This window comes from Thermoascus crustaceus (genome assembly GCF_041956765.1).
Source record: "Thermoascus crustaceus strain CBS 181.67 unplaced genomic scaffold VTN00scaffold_5, whole genome shotgun sequence".
NCBI classification, from domain to species: domain Eukaryota; kingdom Fungi; phylum Ascomycota; class Eurotiomycetes; order Eurotiales; family Thermoascaceae; genus Thermoascus; species Thermoascus crustaceus.
The window spans coordinates 513939-534259 of NW_027192531.1; the positions used below are offsets into that span (position 1 = coordinate 513939).

The 20321-nt window shown below is 50.8% G+C and overlaps 6 protein-coding genes across 6 annotated transcripts; 4 read left to right on the forward strand and 2 right to left on the reverse strand.

The window, feature by feature from the left end:
• Positions 1-81: 81 nt before the first annotated feature.
• Positions 82-4149, reverse strand: VTN00DRAFT_7764 (uncharacterized protein; the record flags this gene model as incomplete). Its single annotated transcript, XM_069434543.1, has 4 exons — positions 82-753; positions 808-1825; positions 1892-3896; positions 4050-4149. The coding sequence occupies 4 exons, from the start codon at positions 4147-4149 to the stop codon at positions 82-84; spliced, it is 3795 nt and encodes a 1264-aa protein (XP_069286030.1).
• A 495-nt stretch (positions 4150-4644) lies between these two features.
• VTN00DRAFT_7765 (mitochondrial 54S ribosomal protein mL41) lies at positions 4645-5083 on the reverse strand (the record flags this gene model as incomplete). Its single annotated transcript, XM_069434544.1, has 2 exons — positions 4645-4869; positions 4925-5083. The coding sequence occupies 2 exons, from the start codon at positions 5081-5083 to the stop codon at positions 4645-4647; spliced, it is 384 nt and encodes a 127-aa protein (XP_069286031.1).
• A 323-nt stretch (positions 5084-5406) lies between these two features.
• VTN00DRAFT_7766 (uncharacterized protein) lies at positions 5407-8357 on the forward strand (the record flags this gene model as incomplete). Its single annotated transcript, XM_069434545.1, has 2 exons — positions 5407-8106; positions 8175-8357. The coding sequence occupies 2 exons, from the start codon at positions 5407-5409 to the stop codon at positions 8355-8357; spliced, it is 2883 nt and encodes a 960-aa protein (XP_069286032.1).
• A 1647-nt stretch (positions 8358-10004) lies between these two features.
• Positions 10005-14536, forward strand: VTN00DRAFT_7767 (uncharacterized protein; the record flags this gene model as incomplete). The annotated part of the gene is made up of 7 exons (XM_069434546.1): positions 10005-10205; positions 10259-10457; positions 10614-10804; positions 10853-12580; positions 12629-12690; positions 12748-13007; positions 14145-14536. 7 exons carry the CDS (start codon positions 10005-10007, stop codon positions 14534-14536), a joined length of 3033 nt encoding a protein of 1010 aa, XP_069286033.1.
• A 1127-nt stretch (positions 14537-15663) lies between these two features.
• On the forward strand, positions 15664-17207 carry VTN00DRAFT_7768 (uncharacterized protein; the record flags this gene model as incomplete). The annotated part of the gene is made up of 3 exons (XM_069434547.1): positions 15664-16140; positions 16213-17036; positions 17105-17207. The coding sequence occupies 3 exons, from the start codon at positions 15664-15666 to the stop codon at positions 17205-17207; spliced, it is 1404 nt and encodes a 467-aa protein (XP_069286034.1).
• A 1185-nt stretch (positions 17208-18392) lies between these two features.
• On the forward strand, positions 18393-19752 carry VTN00DRAFT_7769 (mitochondrial 37S ribosomal protein uS7m; the record flags this gene model as incomplete). The annotated part of the gene is made up of 3 exons (XM_069434548.1): positions 18393-18776; positions 18870-19259; positions 19330-19752. 3 exons carry the CDS (start codon positions 18393-18395, stop codon positions 19750-19752), a joined length of 1197 nt encoding a protein of 398 aa, XP_069286035.1.
• Positions 19753-20321: the final 569 nt, after the last annotated feature.

Sequence of the window (20321 nt, forward strand, 5' to 3'; positions counted from 1 at the left end):
CGGTCGGGTAACAGAATAACCATATCCCCAAGGAAACTGCATGAGAATCTCCGTGGAAATGAAAAGTGGCACACGGAGAATTCAACTCAGATCGAACCCCGCTCCCGAATTGATCGCATACAGTAGCTTCTCCCGCAGAATCTTGGCGTTGGAGTAGCGAGGGAGCTTCAGTAGATTCACACAGGTGCTGGTGCTGGGAAGTCGATCCTGGTCCTCGCTCGAATCGCGGATGCTGAACCTCGGGTTGAGGTGACTGAAGCCTAGCAGAGGAGCCCGTGGAGTGGACGTGACGAATTTGAGCACCTTCTGCCGCTCCTCATTCGTCATGTTCTCCATGACCTCCCAGAACAATTTGACCGTAGGATGTTCTTCCTGGTCGTCTCCGATGGTGTATACTCCGCCGTAAAGAGTGTTTCGCCTCAGGTCAGCCACGTCAATGTCACCAGAATCACCACCGACAAGCGTTTGCAGCTCGGATTGGTTGAACATAGAGAGCCATGACGGCTGGATTATTTGTCCTAGACCCTGTAGAAATGCATTTGTCTGCAAGAATGGCTGAATCTGTAGACGATGGCGGGCGATATAAGAGATGTAAACGAGACGATTCTGGTTTGTGACAGGAATATTCGAACCGTTTTGCTTCAAATCCTTAGTGATGGTGCGGGTTCCAGAACCAGGAACGGGTATGGTGTCAGTGACTGTAAAGTTGAGAGCAAAGTCTTCAACGTCTCCAGGGTAGTTCTTCAATTGTAGCTGGAATCCAGGGTCAGCCGCTGTATCGATTCACGATGGTCCGATAAGACTTACCAGTCCCTGGTACAGTCCCTCATCCAGATCTCTCAAGTCATTGATATTAGCCCGATACGCAGATTCCTTCTGGGCAGAGCTCGTCCCGCCTGTCAATGCCCATTTCAGTAAAAAGAATCCGGCAAAATTGACATCGACCAATATCCCTTCATAGAGACACTTTCCTATGATACGGCCCAGGAATTCATAACGTCTGAGTAGGTCACGGATCTGCTCATTCCACTCGGGACTGCCTTCAATAAAACCTGCCTCTCTGAGGAGCTCTTTCCGCTGTTCCACTGCCGCTGGGTTCGGATATAGCAGGTTCTGATCATTCTCAACGAAAAGATTGAGCCCATTAGAGGACTTGAACGCTTCGTTGGTTACGCTGGTCAAAAATTCTTTGGTGACACCTCCTCCATCTATTCCTGCCTCGACCGTATCAAATTTGTCAATAAAGCTGATTTGGATAGGTTCCTTTAAGCCTTCGCCCAGGTCATAGAACTGATCGAAGGCATCCTCGAACACTCTTTCTCGCCTAATATCCGCATGATGGCGACTGAGAATGTCTATGGCCGCAGGACGACCATCTATCATGCGCCCCATTGTGGCTTGGGCAACAGACATCCGCCAGGCGTCAGGGTCAATGAATCCCTGTCTTCTGCGCATCTGATCCCTATAGATGAATTCCCGGAATATTTGCACTCTGGTCGCAAACGGAATGAAGAATGGCATGTTTCTCAGAATCTCGAGCCGAGGGGCAACTGCTTCCAGCTGTTTTCTCCGAGCATTCTGCTGCTGCCGCCGCCTCAGAGCTTCAATTCGACGAGCTTGCTGAGCCCGTCCGGTACCGACCAGACCTAGAGAAGGCTCAGAGAAAATATCGTCCAAATAGTCATCTTGGGTTTCGTCGTCTTCTTCCCCTTCTTGGAGTTGATGCCTGTTTTCTTCTTCCGCGACCACTGCAGGAATAAACCCTTCCATATCAAAACGGCCTGTCATGAGCCAATGTCCATCAGGCAGGAACTTGCGTCTCGAACTACACAAAACAAAGATCAGTAAGTAAATGGCCAGACCTAGACTAATTTCAACGGAGAGAACTTACTCTCGCTCGTGTATCATCCTCAGCAGCCCCGTAACTAGCCCCTTGAAGTAATCTAGAGGTATTCCTGTCACTCCGGGCAGCCCTTTGTCCTTATTTTTGAGTTCTATCTCCTTGACACTTGCCATCGAGTCCGGCGGAAGTGGAGCTGAACTGAAGTAGCTTCCAATGCCACCTGTCTCCTGTGGCGCACTGGTTTCATTCAAATCGGCCGCGTTCCAGTACAGCGTAAAAGCCAGGTTTTTCAGGAACACGGTCATATCCTTGATATCCTTCAACGGCAGGGCGCTTTCCTTAGTCCAGGAGACCCTTGTACCTGCAGTTGCCACAAATGAAGACCCGCTCGAAAAGAATTCGTCGTCATCCATGACCTTCAGAACAAATGTATACAGCTCAAGGAACAATAGTATAATTGTCCACTCCTGGTCCCTTTCTTGTTGAGACATATCTGGGAGCTTGCCGCGCTGAGAACCTCCAGAAGGGGCTGGTTTCAGCAGGGGAAGCACGTTGTTCGTGTCCTGGCTAATTGCTTCGAATATTTTGGTAGATCGTGAGGCCTGCCAGAAATATTTGATCGCAGGTATCCGTTCGCTGGGTTTGTCGAGACGCTGGGCCGACGAAGCTGATCCAAGATACAACCACATACGGATGTCATCACCCCGACGAGGGAATACCCTTAGAAGGGTCAAAGCGTATGTGGCAAGAATTTTCGCCTCGCTTGACGCATCGGATTGAGTGTCCGCTAGTGCTCCTTGCGAAAGATGGCTTGACGGAGGTTGAGACAGAAGCCCTGTAATGCTATGCTGTTTAACAAGACTGACGACCTGCTCCCGAACAAATGGATGAAGTGGTGGCTTCTCAGACAGCTCGTTCTCGATTGCATCTTCGGCTTCGAGGCGACGTGATACATATGATGCAGTGGAATTAAGAAGAGTAGACACCACTTTCGCGAATTGGAGATCTGGAGCTTGCTGTGCTGCACCACTGCCAAGAGTGTGTCGATGGAAAAAGATAAAGTACGCAAGCAACCACAGACGAGCATTCATATCCTCAGGGCTTGGAAGGCTCTGAACAACTTGTGATATGTGAGCGTCCAACGCTGATGCTAGCAGCTTGTAGTTGATATTTGTCGCTAAATCCTCAATTGTTCCTAGATAACTCTCAAGATCGGGGATTACGAGATATCTCTTCGCAAACCACTCGTATGCACTGAGAGTCTCAGAAGTGATGGGCCGAAGCAAGGCCAGTACACTATCAACAAGACCATCTCTAGATAGGTTCGTTCCTTTTGGAAGGAGCTTGATGTTCTGTGTCAGAACTGCCAGAACAGAATAATATTCTTCTGCAATCCGTGCCATCTGCTTGGGGATCAAGCTTGTTAGGAATACCAACAGCCGCAGAAGATGGCCAATCAAGAGGGCTGGCGCTGAAGAAGACGTGGCCGAAGCACGTAGCACACGGAGCGTCGCCTTCGCAAGCCTCAAAAGCAGGGTTGTCCATTCGCCCTCAGTAGCAATCGTGGGTACCTCCACGAGGGTCTTCTGAAAGGCCTTTGAAAAGTACACCAACCGCAGAACGTCGCTTGCATTTCTCGTCTCCAAAAAGTGTAGGAGCAACCTCAGCTGTAATAAACACTCCCCCGCGGTCGCGTATGGGACCGGAGGACGAAGCTCAAAGTTCTCAACCTCGGCGACATTTTCGAACGGAGGCAGATCACCTGTCCTCTGTTGTTCCACAGCATCCCATTCCGCTCGCCAGTTGCTGCGTGTTATCTTCCTGCTTCTATAGCCCCGCCATGTCCGTTGAATGACGCGGCTTGCACCCAATCGTTCCCGCTCCTGCTGCCTCAATATCCGTTCCTGTTGCGCTATGGCAAGTGTATTCTGGGGACCTGCGCCATGGGGGACTTTGCTTCCAGACGGAAACGCAGCAAAGGGGTTCGCGTTGCGGCTCGAGAGATTGACCTGTCGCGGGCGGCGAGAGCTACCAGTGAAGGACTGGAACATGACTTCGGTGCCTCGTAGGTTAACAGATCGTCCGTGAACTCAGACCACGGGTCTCGAGGTTGCTGTGGGCTCTGCAGGGCTGAGCACAGGTGTCTCCATTATTCAAAAGGAGCAAAGCAGAGTTGAAGACATCGGACAACTAGACTATGACATACGCTCTGGCTCGGTGACGATGATCGCGGAGCTCGGGATAATCCGCTGACTGGCCCGACTACGGGGACCACCCGAGCGGGCGGATGAGCAGCGGGCACGCATCCGCCGCCTTATTGCCACCGCCCAAACGCCACCGAAGATTCGACGCACAGGCTGACTACACGGACTATTAATCTTCTAAGGACAATGCGGGGTTACTAGATTGTCCTTCCAACAGTAGTTCATCGTCTCATTCGTATATGATACAAGTAGAATGTATCTTGCAGGGAAGTACCACGGGCTGGGTACCGAGGACAAGCAAATCTCCATTGTATCCCATATCCATTGTAACCAAATCCGTCACATGAGAAGTATAATAATAGGACCCCATTTCGCCGAATGCCAAATAAAGTACATATTTTTTACGGAAAAGTTGGCTGAAAGGAGATTGGTTCCAAGTTCATAGAACGGCATGACTCCCGCGCTCTCGAGCTTTTGGAGTACTTCCAGAGATACCCTTTCCTACGATGCCGGTGCTCTATTTAGCTGAGATTAGAAATTATCGGGGTAGCTAAACATAGAGTACGGACCTTCACTTCTGCCTTTGTCTCCTTTCTTTCACAAAGCCTTCTGCTGAACAGTCTCAGTTTCCTCTGCCCGTCCATTTTCCTGGTCGAGCCGCTCCCGCTCAAGAACTTCCTGTCCATTATCCGACATCCACATTTTGAGATAGTCTTTGCCATCGAAGGCTCGTTCAACGGTGATCATCTTGCCGTTTTTCTCGATGTCCTTAGTGTATCTGCTCCTTGTTGGTGCCATCCGTTTCGTGACAAACGGTGTAAGCTGGGAAATGGTCAGACCGCGGGCGCAATGCAAAAGTAGGGACATAAGGGCTCACCTTGAATTCATCAAGATTCTCCGGAACAACGTATGTGCGCACTTTCTTCCAATCGATTATATACGAGCCGTTCTTCGCGAAGTATCCCATAGAACCGGACCGAGTTCCCTTGTAGTAGCCGCCATTGACTTGCTTCGTCGTCAGGCGCAATCGTGCCATCATTGGCCGAGTAGGTCTGACCATTTCTGCTGCGGATAGAGTAAACTATCCAGATATGAATTAGAGAAATTCCGTAGGCGTGAGCCGCAGTCAAGATGTGGGTGTTGCGAAAGAAAGCTGTATCGTCAAGGCTCGCGGAGTTTCAAACTGCGCTAGTAGTAGCTCCGCCTCGCCAGAACTTTTTGGCGCAGAAAAATGTGCTGCATAAACCACCCCACACTTTTCGGCGAGCCGCAGCACGGAGCTCTCAGAAATTTCCTACGATCATCAATATTTGTTTTTGATCTTTTTTTCTCCCAGAACCGGGAAAGTCCGTTGCAATTATGCCGCGCAGGCAGACGAATCTACGCGGACCAAAAGACGAGTCCAAGAAGTCGAAATCGAAGCGGAAGGGCGGAAGAGGCCTAGAGGCCCTCGCTATTGCGGAGAAAGAGTATCCATCGAAGCCTAGAATCCGGCGTAGCCGCCTCGGTGAGAGCGATGAAATTCCTAAGCGCAAACACGACTCCGATGAAGAAGATGAGCCGGATACGAAACGCCGCAGAACTGGCGATGAATCCGACTCGAGCGACAACCACGGAAGTGACAGTGAGGGACATGAGTGGAGGATAGGGCAGGTTGACAGTGATGATGATGAGGAATTGGACAGTGATGAGGCCATGGGCTCAAGCGACGAAGAGAGATTCGCAGGATTTACCTTCCGCGGCAGCTCCTCGAACAAATCGAAGTCGAAGCGGAGCGCTTCTAATACAAAGCGAAAGGGCGAAATAGACCTCAATGAAGACGTTGACGTCATGGAAGATGAGTCTGAAGATGAGGATGAGGATGAAGATGATCTCGGGTCGGATGCCGTGGATCTCGCTACTGCGTGGGACATGAATGCTGAAGAGGATGAATCCGAAGAAGCATCCTCAAAACCAAAGAAAGATACAGCCGAAAATTCTGAAGATGAAAGCGAGTCCGAAGAGTATGACGATGATCTCAGTGACGATTCCGGCTTATCGGTCTCAGATGAGGAAGAAGACGCTGAAAATCAGCGTGGTCTTTCAAAGCTTCAGAGCTTCGTCAACTCTATGGAGGGAGATGTTTCCAGCAAACCATCCCGAAAAACAAACGCGGGACAGGAACACGGAAAGCCCTCGGAGTATGGATTAATGTCTACACGAAAGTTGACTGTCGCCGACCTCATACCTTCTGTAACCGATTCCCGATTGAAGAGCTCTCTTAAACACCTAGATCCGACTACATCTCAGAAATCAAAATCTACTGGAAAATTGGAAGCACCACTTCCGAAACGGCAGCAAGATCGGCTGGACCGGGCAGCAGCCTACGAGAAGAGCAAAGAGACGTTGGATCGATGGATCGAGACAGTCAAGGCAAACCGGCGGGCAGAGCATCTTTCTTTCCCCCTTGTCGACCCTAGTACGCAGCAATTGCCACGAATGGACGTCGCAAAGCCGCAAACGGACCTCGAACAGACTATTCAAAACATCCTTGTGGAGTCCGGTCTTGCGGGGTCCAATGAAAAATCTGCAGAAGAACAAGTAAAAGAATTTGAAGAACTAGAAGCAAAGAAGCTTTCTCTCGAGGAGTTACGGGCCCGAAGAGCTGAACTTCGGAAGCACCGAGAGTTGATGTTCCGAGAGGAAGTCCGTGCTAAAAGAATCAAGAAGATCAAAAGCAAGTCATATCGCCGTGTCCATCGAAAGGAACGTGAGAAGATGGAACAGATGGAAAGACAAGCTCTTATAGAAGCCGGTGTGGATCTAGACGAAGAAGAGAGAGAGAGGTTGGATCGAAAGAGAGCGGAAGCCCGAATGGGCGCGAAACATCGAGAGAGTAAGTGGGCAAAGAGTCTCAAACAGACAGGACGTGCTGCTTGGGATGAAGATGCCCGAATGAGTGTGGCAGATATGGCACGGAGAGATGATGAATTGCAGAAAAGAATTGAAGGAAAACGTGTCACTCGTGCGGATGATGACGAATTCCTTGGCTCGTCGAGCTCAGAGTCCGATGATGAAGACGAAGATCCATGGAATGAGGAAGCAGGCTCGGATGTCGAGGCCCGTAAGCTGCGTCAGAAACTTAGCGAGCTGGAGGCAGATGGAAGTACCGCGGAGGATATTAAGGGCCCGCACTCGAAGCTTATGTCGATGAAGTTCATGCAGAATGCCGAAGCCTCCCGGAAAGCACAGAACGATGCGGAAATCAGGAGACTTAAGCGAGAACTTCAAGGTGAAGATTCACAGTCTGAAGCAGAGTCTGAGGTCGGACGGCAATCGTTTGGCCGTTCAAAAGCTCAGGGCTCTGAACAGCCAAAGCCTTCCCAGCCTAAGAATGAATTTGAAGAGGCTCCCGGATCTGACGACGAAGATACAAGAGTCCCCGAGCCAGATGATGACGTTCAGATAGTTGTCGACCGCCCTAAGGATCAAGTACCAGCTAAGTTCTCGGGGAATGCACCTCAGCCTCGTGGTCAAAAGAAATCAGTCGAGAAAGAACCTGCTGAAGAGGAGAATCCATGGTTGACGCAGACCGGTAGAAATAATCGCCAAAGAGCCACTGACGCTGCTCACGAAAGTGTCGACATCACCTTAAGTGGTCCAACTCCAACAAACGATGAGCCTACATCTCAAGGGGTCAAAGCTCAAGGCAAGGATGGCTCCAAGGACCAATCAAAGACACAGAAGCCTCGCAAGGATGACGATGCCCAAAGTGAGACCGATGAAGAAGATCGTGTTCCCGTACTGCTCAAGAACCATGATCTGGTGAAGAAGGCATTTGCTGGGGATGAAGTGACCTATGACTTCGACAAAGAAAAGCTTGAGACTATCGAGGAGGAGGGCGACAAGGTGATTGATAGCACGCTGCCTGGCTGGGGAAGCTGGACTGGCGAGGGAATCAGCAAGAAGCAGCAGAAACGACAAAAGCGTTTCCTTACCAAGGTAGAGGGTGTGAAGCCTGAGAATCGCAAGGATGCCAAGCTTGGCCGGGTCATCATCAACGAGAAGCGGGTCAAAAAGGTAAATCCCAATAACGCCTACTCTCCAACGTGTTTTCTCCAGAGGATTCAGATTCTAACTGCCTATAGAACACCAAGTATCTCGCAACCCAACTTCCTCATCCTTTCGAGTCGAAGCAGCAGTACGAGAGGTCTCTCCGTCTCCCAATTGGTCCTGAATGGACGACCAAGGAAACCTTCCAGAATGCTACCAAGCCTCGCGTGATGGTGAAGCAAGGCGTCATCAAACCCATGGAAAAGCCTCTTATCTAGTCTTTGTTTTTATACAGTGGTTTCTCGGATTGGTTAGATGTAGGATAGCAAGGACTCGGAAAAGGCATACAGGGAATTGCCAACGCAGTTTATTTCGTTATTATTACCCATGAATCTACATGGGGCTGTCAAGTGCATTGTTTGCATCAACCTGTCGCCAGTATAGGCCCGTAAGGCCTACTAGTTGCAAGTGTTGAACCTTCTCTTCAAACGGCACGATTCCTTCCACAATTCATATCGACGCTATGACCTAGCATGGAAGGTATCCGCTGTGCTGTATAGAAGTTATAACCTGCAGTAGCAAGAAAGCGATGCATATGTTGCCCGTGAGTGACCGCATCAGGTGAATAAGCGTTGAACGTGGAGGTGACCGTAGAGACCATATGACGGCAGCTAGGGTATGAAGCGAAATGTTCTCCCTTAAACCGCACACTTACCACACCCACCACCATCTCGACTTGAACATGCACTTCGTACAGTGAGATCGATGCATATCCAGCCGGCCCAGCATCCCCAGGCGCCAAGACATGGTGTAGAAGATCTGACATGCCTCCGGGACATTGGAATGTAACATGCGTCCAGTCAGATCATTCCCCAGACGCCATGTGGATAACAGCACGCATCGATCGCAAAAGCCAGCTTCTCTGATTTGATATTTCCCACATGGCCGCATTCCTCCCGACGGCATGGCGCCCGGAAGTGCTGCTGTGATAGCCACCAGGGCGGCCGCGCATCTGAGCCAAGCCTTCTCCATCGGATCCACAACCGCGCGTGCAGAAGCAACGAGGGGCGTCACTTGATGAATCGATCAGCAGAACTCATCATCTCCCAACTGGCAAGCTTACATGCCATGTGGTATGGGAGTCCGATGCCCAATTGAGCCCCTTTGTCATCTTTATCTTGCATATCTCCGCGTGGAGGTGCAAAGGCTACCAGACAGCCAAAAGGTCCCTGGAGCCGTTCTGGACCTCTTCCTTCGGCCCCAACCTTCTATTATTCCTCCATTCCACAACCTCAGGGCTTACGTATCCGCTGGAATCGATCCTAACAGACTGGCGCTTGCCTTTCTGTAAACCTCACACATCGACGCGCCTGCCACGCGAAGCAGTCATCTGGCGTTCCTTCTCCTTGCGGGGCAATTCATTCTCTGAAGATCATACCCGCCTCCTCGGGGTTTATATTTGATATCTGTGAGTGAACCATGGCCACTGTTCTCTTATACCTTCGCTCTCTGTTTTTATGTGCAAGTTTGAGATTCGTTTCATCTACCCCGTCTCGTTCTCTCGTTCCTGCTTAGGTCTCCCATACCAGCAGTGTGTACGATTCTCTCGATCTTTTGAAGATTTCACTCTTTCGTTTCGCCAATGTATCGGGGGATTACTCGGTTCGGTATTGGCATTTGAATTGTTATTCTCAAAAAAGCAAGCACTTTTTCTTGTCTATCAACACGCGCATCGTTATACCAAAAGAACTACCATCTCGCTTGCCCTTTCTTAAAAAAAATATTATCCGTTTTGTTGTCCGTTTGGACGCCGGCACACCTTTGAATGTCTCCTTTTTACATAATCTTCCCATTTTGAAGCAATATTCATAGAGGGGCTTCCGTCATTGGGGGAACTGTTGTTTCAATATCTGCCTAGAGCAATCATGGAGCGGGGATCATCATGGCTTCCTGCAGTCATACTAATATGGCTTCAGACCGCAAAGATTGCATACTCTCTTCCAAGGCCCTCCGAACCACAATTTCAGCAGGCTGAGGTCGAGGCAACCCCTACAACTACCTCTTTCGAAACTCAATACCCTCCGCATACCGCTGGCGCGAGAGTGCTTCTGCCCGAGGCCAAAGGGGTAAGTTTTTGTTTACCTTCCAAGATTGGTTGATACTGACTCATACGCTTTAGGTTTACCCAACCGAATTGGAACGTGACGGGCGGCCATTTCTGCTGCCTTTTCCAATTGTTTCATACGAAACTCCTGAACGCCTGGAACCATCTCAGTCTTCTGACTCTCGCCTTGAAGGTGACGACACTACTTCGATCACGACCCAGGAAGCTGCAACCACTACCACGGCCCAACTCCCTATTGACTCATCTCCCGCGAGTCAGTCTTTAATATCGAGTATTACTTATACCGACTTTTCCGCTTTGAAAACCACCTTAAGTACTCCATCAAATACAGTGTCAGTAGACACATCCAGACTTCTATCGAGTTCGATTTTTTCTACCAGCCTCATTACACAAGCGCCTTTTCTTTCAGAAGCGACCATAACCAGCTCCCTTACTACGTCCAGTGTGGTTGCTGGTCCACTGAATCCTCCGGCACCTTCACGAACGGCTGGTTCTACTTCAACAATGGCGACTCAGGACGTGTTTCAACCGGTTTCTATGGGCCCTATCCCGTCGAACATTCCGTCCAGGAATGATCACCCTGTATCTAGATTGCGAATTGTAAGTTAGTGCTTTTTCCGTGCCTAATATCTATACTGATAATTGCAGGAAAATACAACCCGTCCAATTTCTACAAATAAATTCTATGCTGGTGCGTTCCTGGGCACTCAAACTAATGCTACGTTTACCCATCCTTATTCTCTTGCCTGGTGTAAGGGGAATGGAACTGCGCAAAGCTGGGGGATGGCCATCTCGCATATCGATGTTAATATGCTCGCCATGGGTCCACCGGATTCCCGGATATCTGGAAGCCCTGTGAGCCATTACATCAATCCAATTGGGATCCAGTCCATGATCCTATCAGCTGCTGAGCTGAATTCTTCGACAATACTCACCACGGTTGCTCCGCTGGCATTTTCTGCCAATCTCACTCTGCAACCACACAACGGATCCGCCCAGCAACTCATATTTCCAGTCGTCCAGGGCATGGGATACGTGACTGGAGTATACTATAATCTCCAACCTCTCGTCCAAAGCAGTGTTTTTTTCCGGAGCGTTGTATCTGCCGGTTGTCCAAAGCCCGGGATTTTCAAATATCGAGTAACCCTGGAGGACAGCAACTCCTGGCTGGTCTATGTCACTCCGTCAAACGGAATTGACCCGAGGCTCCGCCTTGAATCTACCACCCTTCTTCGGGGCCCTTCTGGATTTTCGGGAATCATCCAAGTGGCGAAGAATCCCTCTGGTAATGCTGGCGAAAAGTTCTACGACAATTCTGCTGGTGTCTATCCACTCGGAGTTAACATAACCAGCTCAGTCTCCAACTCCACTGGGGTATACAACCTGACGTGGCAGAAGGCAGGAAAGAATGCTGCCAGTACCCCATTGATGATGTTTGCGCTGCCACACCATGTTCAGTCGTTCGACGCAAGCACAAAGAGCCGACAGATCAATCTCCAACTTCGGACAACCACCAAGGGCAACGCGACTGCTGTCATAGGGGAGTCATGGACTATGGTGGAACCGGACCTCCCAGTAGATATGGGATTCGCGCCCTGGTCCCCTTCAAAGGGCAGCGTCGCAGAACTCTCCGCCGCAGCCAGTCAGGTTATCCGTGACGTTGCTCCTACCGAACTGCGCCAGGATATGGAATCTCAAACCAACCTCGACAGCATGTACTACAGTGGCAAAGCCCTGAGTAAATTTGCGACTCTAGTATACACTGTCCACACTTTGGCCAAAGACCCAGACCTTGCGGCACCAGCTCTGGCGACTTTGAAAAAGTGCTTTGCTCGGTTTGTCAATAATCAGCAGAAATGGCCACTTGTATACGACAGTGTCTGGAAGGGCGTAGTGTCCTCTGCAACCTACAAACTGGGCGATAGCGGTCTCGATTTTGGAAACACGTGCTATAATGATCATCATTTTCACTATGGATATTTCATTCATGCAGCGTCTATCATCGGCTCTCTCGACCCCAGCTGGATTGACGCCAACAAGGAGTGGGTCAACATGCTTGTCCGTGACGCAGGGAATGGGGTAGCTAACGATCCTCACTTCCCCTTTTCTCGGGCATTTGACTGGTTTCATGGTCATTCGTGGGCCAAGGGCCTTTTCGAATCCTTTGATGGCAAAGACGAGGAATCAACATCTGAGGATGCAATGTTTGCGTATGCCCTGAAGATGTGGGGCAAAACCATCGGTGACAGGAGCTTGGAAGCGCGAGGCAACTTGATGCTGGGAATCCTCAGGCGCTCTTTTCAGAATTATTTCCTGATGGAAGATGCGAATACGAACCAGCCACCTAGATTCATTGGCAACAAAGTGACAGGAATTGTGAGTGCTTGCGGAGGACCCCATGAATCTTGACACTAACGACGACAGCTCTTTGAGAACAAAGTCGACCATACCACTTACTTCGGGACAAATCTCGAGTATATTCAAGGGTGAGAGGTTCTTTACGTCGATTTCCAGGGAGACATCGTTGCTGATTCGACGTACAGCATCCACATGCTGCCGCTTCTTCCAAACTCCGCATACACGCGCAGCGAGAGATTCGTGGCACAAGAGTGGAATGCCATGTTTTCGTCCAATGCGTCGACACCGGCGGAGAAGGTAGACGGGGGTTGGAAGGGCGTGCTGTACGCCAACCTTGCCCTCATTGATCCAGCCGCATCCTGGGAATTTTTCGCCCAACCAAATTTCAACTACAGTTGGATCGATGGCGGTGCGTCGCGGACATGGTATCTGGCATATGCAGCAGGTAAGCTATACCAATCTCGGTCCATCTCACCGCCGCGCAGTGGCTAAGTATGTCCCAAATAGGGCTTGGCGGGGGTCCATCATGAAATGCGGAGTCGATGATCTCCGCGTGATCTATCATCTGTGGCGCGATAACAGCGCGACATTGGGCATCTTTGCTTTCTTGAAAGTCGGTGAAATGGGGGGACCACCTCTTATAGGGTATAGTACGGGTATTCTGACCGACTTCTTGCACATCTTTTCCAGCCAGCTCTTATTGTTGTCGACATTGGCTCTGTCGATCATATATATTTCTTTGCGGGTTTTTATCGAAAGTGGTATATATACCTATTGACGTCGGGTTATCCATCGGACTCAATTTCCGTGGCCGGAGGGTTTCAGGCTCGGTGCTTTCGCTAGAGAGCTATGTGACGGCATGATACCAGGACATGTAGTTAACGAGATGGTAATGATATAATGAATAACGGCAGAATGGAACGGCCACTGCTTGACGAGCAGCTGGCTTCATAATGAGTTCGTCTGAAGCAAGAAGAATGCTTTCGTCTTGGCAAATCTGTACAGAGCATGTACTGTACTCAATGGGATCAATGATGAGCAGCAGGCGGATTGACATGAGCGTGACTGCTGCGCTACGGTGTTCAGCGGATCATGATCGTTATAGTAATTATAACAGCAGGGAAAGTGAATGATTCCAGCTGAAGAAGTATTTTCTTCACCAAGCATAGTATGATTTCCTGCGTGTGGCTGATGAAGCGTCGTCCCCATGCGGTGGCGAACGGATGCGGGACGCTGCAAGCAGATCGATGCGCGGGTGGAGCCAGGAACCCCTTGCCCAGGCGAACGGACCGTTTTTGTGCGACGTCCGAGGCCGGCCATGGCGGGGCCCAAGTAAGTGGGGGATAAGCTCTGCTTAAGCTGCCATGGCACGCATTAGGCGGGGCGGTGAGGTCACTTGGCGGCAGACGCCGGATCTGCGTTAGAGACCCTGAAGGTCTCGGTTATGTATCACAGACAACGTCTGCTCGTCAGACAGCCACTCCTGATGCTGCCATGGAGCAACGGGCACGGTCGGGCGCGGTCAAGGGGTGTCCGTCTGACGAGGCAAGCCTTGGAAAGGGGACGTCCTGACCGGAATGAGCATATCGTGGCAGTGCAAGCTTGGCGACACTCGACCTCTCCATCCACCGCCAATTGATTTGCTGGGCCGTGCCGATGAAGCATGCGATCCCCGGTTTCAAGGTTTTGCTGCTGCATGCAAGTCCGCCGGCTTTTTGTGACCCTTGGAAGAGTCTGGTCCTGGAAAGCCTGGAACTCCCTGCGTTCGGCAACTGGATATGGCCTGTGCAGAAACCTGAAGACAGATGGGGCTCGAGCTCCCGGGAACTGCCATACTTTGCCCAGAGCTTCTCTCCCCTGCCGTCAATCCCACGGTCCGTCACTCTCCCTCAACGTCCTACGGTCATTTTGGCCCAATTGATTGCCGTCGCTGATCCTCCGCTGCCATACGGCGTCATAGCAACGCTAAAGTGAGTAACGCGCTGGTCAATTGTCTGGCGATCCTTTATGGCCGGTGAATTCATTCCTCTCCTGGGGCAGAGGCTGTGCACCGTTATTTATCCCCTGTCCTCCACAATCGACTACTGCACTATCGCACAAGGCCACAAGCCCCCCGGGGACGAGACCATTGCTCCTAATCCTATCCGCGCGATCCCGTGAGGTCGATTTCCTCCTTCCTCTCCTTCGGTTCGCGCGGGTTCAAAATCCCTCAGCCACGAATTCTGCGCCGAGCAACTTCTGGGATTTCCATTCCGTGCTACTCGGGTCAGAAAAAAATATTACTGTATCATTCCTTTGCTCGTTTACCCTTGAACCGTATTGGCTTCCTCAAAAGAAGCCCGGGGATAGGTCCCGGCGCTCCCATCGTTGAACCGTCCCCATTGAGTAACCTTGGCTCATTCTGGGAGCAGAGTTTCAGGTTTTCGACCAGACGTCTCCAACGCGCCAAAAGAAACGAATTGTCGATCTACGGATACTCCACGGCAACGTGGCTTGACCTTCCTACCGGCCCTTGGTTCTGATCAGATCCACATCTCGCACCGCCGTTTACCTATCCTCAGGGCTCGACTCCAAATCTCCAATCGGCCCACCTCCCATTATCCATCCCGATCCTCCTTCTGAAATTGCGGTTCGTTCTGTCACCTGGTTTTGGTAGTTGTGATCACCGATAATATGTGTAGGTGCCTGGTGCCACACCGTTCCTTCTTTCCTGCCCTTCCCGCTGCTTAGTCCCGTCTTGACTTCCTTCTTATCCGTGCGCTGCCAAATGCACCGCCTCATTTCTCTTCTTCACTACTAAGGAAAATCAACCTTACCACCCCTGTCTACCCATTGTTACCCCTCTTCGCCTTCGCTCAAACCTCGTTCATCAAGTAGCGGGGGTTGGAGGAAGAGCGGAGAAGAGTGGTACAGTGCTTTTCGTTTTCCTATCCACTCCCTCTATGCCAACGAGAACAAAGAACGAGGTCGGCTGACATTTCGACTTCTTGGGCGCCTGTCGCCTGCCTGTCGTTCTTTTTTGTACAGCTTCCGAAAATAATAACAGAAGGAATATCTTTCGCCGCTTCCGAAGCTTCAGCTGGGGCAAAAAACCGACCAGGATGCCGCACGGTATTGGAAATGGCAGTGCTAACGGCACTTCGGAGCCCAATGAGCGGACGTCGCTGCTGAACGGCAACGGACACGCCAATGGACATGCGAATGGACACGCGAATGGACACGCGAATGGACACGCGAATGGACACGCGAATGGACACGCGAATGGAGGAGTCTCGACAGTTGCAGCTCCGTATGTCAAAGATACCCGCGTCTGGGTGCGCTGGCCGATGGAGGCCGTCCATTTGACATATGCGACCCTCGTCAGCAACTACGTGAATCTCCTTCTGGTCTTTGTTCCCCTGGGAATCGTCGCGGGTGCGCTTCAGTGGAGTCCGTCAGCCGTCTTCGTTCTCAATTTCCTCGCCATCATCCCCCTGGCGTCACTGCTGAGTTTCGCGACGGAGGAGTTGGCGGCCAAGATGGGTCAGACGCTGGGTGGGCTGATGAACGCCACTTTCGGAAATGCCGTTGAGTTGATTGTATGTCATGCGTCGTACACTGTTCTGACCTTAGAAGATGGAGGTCGCGGCTAACACGTGGTGGCGCTGTAGGTCAGCATTGTCGCCCTGAAAGACAGGCAGATCCGTGTTGTCCAGGCCAGCATGCTCGGTAGCATCCTTTCGAACATTCTGCTGGTTCTTGGTTGCTGCTTCTTTGCGGGTGGTCTCAGATATAATGAGCAAAACTTCAACAGTACAGTGGCCTCGACAATGTCTTCTCTCATGGCGGTTGCATCGGCCTCGTTGATCATTCCGGCTACCCTTTATGCTGTCTTGTCGAGAGACCAGTCCGTGGCGAAGGACAACGTCCTTATCCTCTCTCATGGGACCGCAATTATCCTGCTGGTCCTCTACGTGATGTACCTCTACTTCCAGCTGAAGTCTCACTCTTATCTTTTCGAGGATGTCAGTGATGATACTGAGAACCAGCAAGTAGTTGAAGAGGAAGAGCATATTCTCAACCCCTGGGCTGCGGGAATCGCCCTCGTTATCGTGACAATTCTCGTGGCGATCTGTGCCGAATATCTTGTCGGAAGCATCGACAGCATCGTCGAGAAGACCGGTATGAGCAAGACCTTCATTGGTCTTATCCTGATCCCCATCGTTGGCAACGCGGCGGAGCATGTGACGGCCGTGGTTGTCGCTTGGAAGAACAAGATGGATCTGGCGATTGGTGTTGCGATCGGAAGCAGTCTGCAGATCGCACTCTTCGTCACCCCATTCCTGGTCACCCTGGGTTGGATTATGGATGTGCCCTTGACTCTGCATTTCAAGACTTTCGAGACCGTGGCGTTCTTTGTTTCCGGTCTGGTCGTGACCTTCCTCATTCAGGATGGGAAGTCGAACTATCTGGAAGGCGGATTGTGTCTGGGAATGTGCGTAACCTGGATTCCTCCTGTGTCTATTATGGTCTTGACGTGATACTGATTGACATGCTATTCAGGTACATTATTATCGCCATTGCATTTTACATCTACCCGGATAATGTCGGCGAGGGTGGTATGTTCGACGGATTTACGAATCTGGTGACTGGATCCAGTCAGTAAGAGACTCCGAGCTGCTTTTGAGCTAGTCATTTGAACTTCTCACTTCACTCTTTTCGAATTGGACTTTATTTTTCCTTTGTATTCTACGTGCATTTGTCGGCACTTCGCCACGGAAGTTCTTCTCTATCAACAACGTCACCTCCACAGTGTGGATTCCATCCCCCAGCAACAATTTCCCTTTCCTCAAGTTTGACTATTTCGTCTCATCTTAACATGCTCTACTTGTCGGTTTCCTATGGTTCTTTCTATTTTTGATTCAATGTCGGTTCGGGGCTTGTTGGAGGTACCACTGCTCATCATATTTCATTATATACATCTATGTTGGATTTGGTAGGAGGAAAGTAGAAGTAAATTGGAACTACAAAATACGTTTTGCTTGTGGCCGGGCGTCGCAAGCTGAGATAGCATACGATAAGGAAATAAATCGGTATTTTTTGACAACCATTACTTTTGCTTTGGCCAAGTCGGTTTGAATCAGTCCTTCTTGGTGTTATTGTTGAGTTTCTGCTTTAAGAGTTTCTGGGACGCTCTTGGATGCTTTTCATTCATTCGAGCGTGATGCTTATCGCGGAAGGAAAATATAACTTCGAAGGTTAGCGCTTTTTCCCCGAAAATGGTCGTTGCGCTTCTGCATTCGAATTTCTCTAATACCGTAAATTGATTCTTTCTCGACTTTCACACATTGACCCATTTTGGCTTCTCGTGTGCTGGCACTCAGTACTCTAGAAGTCTGTAAATCACATCAGATGATTTGCTGAAGTGACGATACAAATATTCCGCATTCAGGATGCGTCGCCTCTCACTGGGATCGGCTGTCGAACGTTCTGCCAATGAAAAGCCTACTATTATTAGAACGGACGTCATTGAAAAAAAATTTTTTTCAACGACATCCTGTTTGCTGTTTGTGTAATTCTCTGATCCTTGCATGTTGGATGACTTCTACGGCCGCCGAAATGGATGACTAAGCGAACTGGAGTGGAAAATCGCCGTCTCCACCCTCAAGTTCGAAATCTCGGCGAAACTTGAATTCGAGTTGCATGGCGAGCGGCCTGAACTTGTCGTGAGACCCGAGTGTTCCCCCCTCCTCCCGTTTGTCCCGGCTGTGGGCAGAGGTCTCATTGTCTTTTTTATACCGCGTACCTAACTCCCGGTATCAATCGCACCGACAAAGATAGCGATTGAACCATGCCGCCCCGGCTCAATTTCTCGACCGCTAGGAACGCCGTCTCTATCCTCCGCCAACCCCCCTCCTCCTCTTACAACAATGGCGCCGCTTCCTCCTCGCGGAGAGGCGTCTCTTATTCCTGCCTCGTCGGACGGCAAAACACATTGCCCTTCGGCTTTGCTCGTCTTCCTTCCTCGGGCGGCCGCGCAGGGCGGAGAATGAACTCGTCGACGAGCTCCGGCGCAAAAAAAGATGGAAACGGAGAACAGCCCAAAGGACCGAACCAGGACCAATTGCCCCATGTGAGCGAGGAGGCTGCAGCGATCGATCGGATTATGGCGGAGAAGAGGTGTGATGGGACCCCCGCGACCCCGGAACTTGAGCAGGGTACTCCGATCGATGAGGTTGGTTTCCTGTTCTCCTCCTTACGAGCTTTACAAGTCCCAGCTGCTAGATAAGGTATGAGGATGATTAGCTGATATGATCTTTTCTGCCAGGTTCTCGCCCGTGATGCGGACGCCCAGAAGCACCTCCCCAAGGTCCTGCGGGATCAGATATCAGCGAAGAAGGGAACCCGGTCATATTCGACCTCTGCCATCCTGAGACAGCAGGAGTTGCAGCAACAACAGCCGCCAAGGAAAGAGGGAGATGGAGCTCTGTCGGCGGAGTCGGGCCAGCAGCAGCTGGAAGACCCGTCCGTCTCGACAGTTGCCCACATGATCGCGCAGGCTACGGTGGATGCGGTTGAGAGACAGCCCGGTCTGAAGTTCGAGATGCCGGATTTCCCGTTGCCCAGGACGGAGAATTTCAGGCGGCGATATGAACCGCTGGTCGAGCAGTTCACGAAGCTGCTGATGCGGGATGGGAAGTTGAGTATGGCGCAGAAGGTATGTCGATTGGCTTTAATTGACTGTCTACGTTCGCCTCGGGAATAAATGTTGACAATTGTGACTTAAGAACATGGCCTTCATCCTCGACCACCTCCGCACCGCTCCCCCACCCCAGTTCAACCCGAAGCGCCGCCTCCTCCCATCGCCCCCCGCCGCCCAGCTCCCCCTCAACCCCGTCCTCTACCTCACCCTGATCGTGGACTCCGTCGCCCCCCTGATCAAGATCCGCCAGCAGAAAGGTATCGCCGGTGGTGGTGCGGCCGTGCAGATCCCCGTGCCCCTGGCCATGCGCCAGCGCCGCCGTACCGCCATCAGGTGGATCATCGACGCCTCGGACAAGCGGCGCGACAGCAAGCTGGCGCAGCGTGTCGCCAACGAGCTCGTCGCCGTTGCGGAGGGGAGGAGCAGCGTGTGGGATAAGAGGGAGCAGGTGCACAAGATTGGTGTTGCGGGTCGGTCGAACTTGAATTTGGTTGCGCCGAGGAGGTAAAGTCCCATGTCCACATCGGTGGATGGGCTTTTTAGGTAAAAATTGGGACATTTCCATGGCAGTGGACTGGACCGAACGAAAGAGGTTTGGTTCGTTTTGTGGAGATCCCCGGGTTGTGTATGATTCATTGTCCCCTTTCATATCTCATATCATATCATATGATAACAGCCATGCGTATGTATGTGTATCTATAGCTAGTCAATGAGTGAATTTTGTTGATTTTCTGCGTTCATTGAAGGCTCTATTCTCATTGACTCGGGCGACTTCTGCTTTGTCGACATCAAATAAATACTTGGAACCGATACCTATCATGTTCCCTTTGAGAACGAATTGGGCCCAGCACTTTGGACAAACTACATCACTGCTGCGTACTTTACATGTGGGCTTCAAATTGATGCAATCAACCCAACCTGTTTCAGGCAACAGTGGATTGGATGGTTTCAATACGCAGACAAGAGTGATGAATCCATCCTCATCTTTTCATATATGCCTGGAGATTCATTCTCTCCGCGAGGAGATATCAGTATCACTAAATCACTCCCGTGCATCTTTTTTCCATTCTCCTCCAC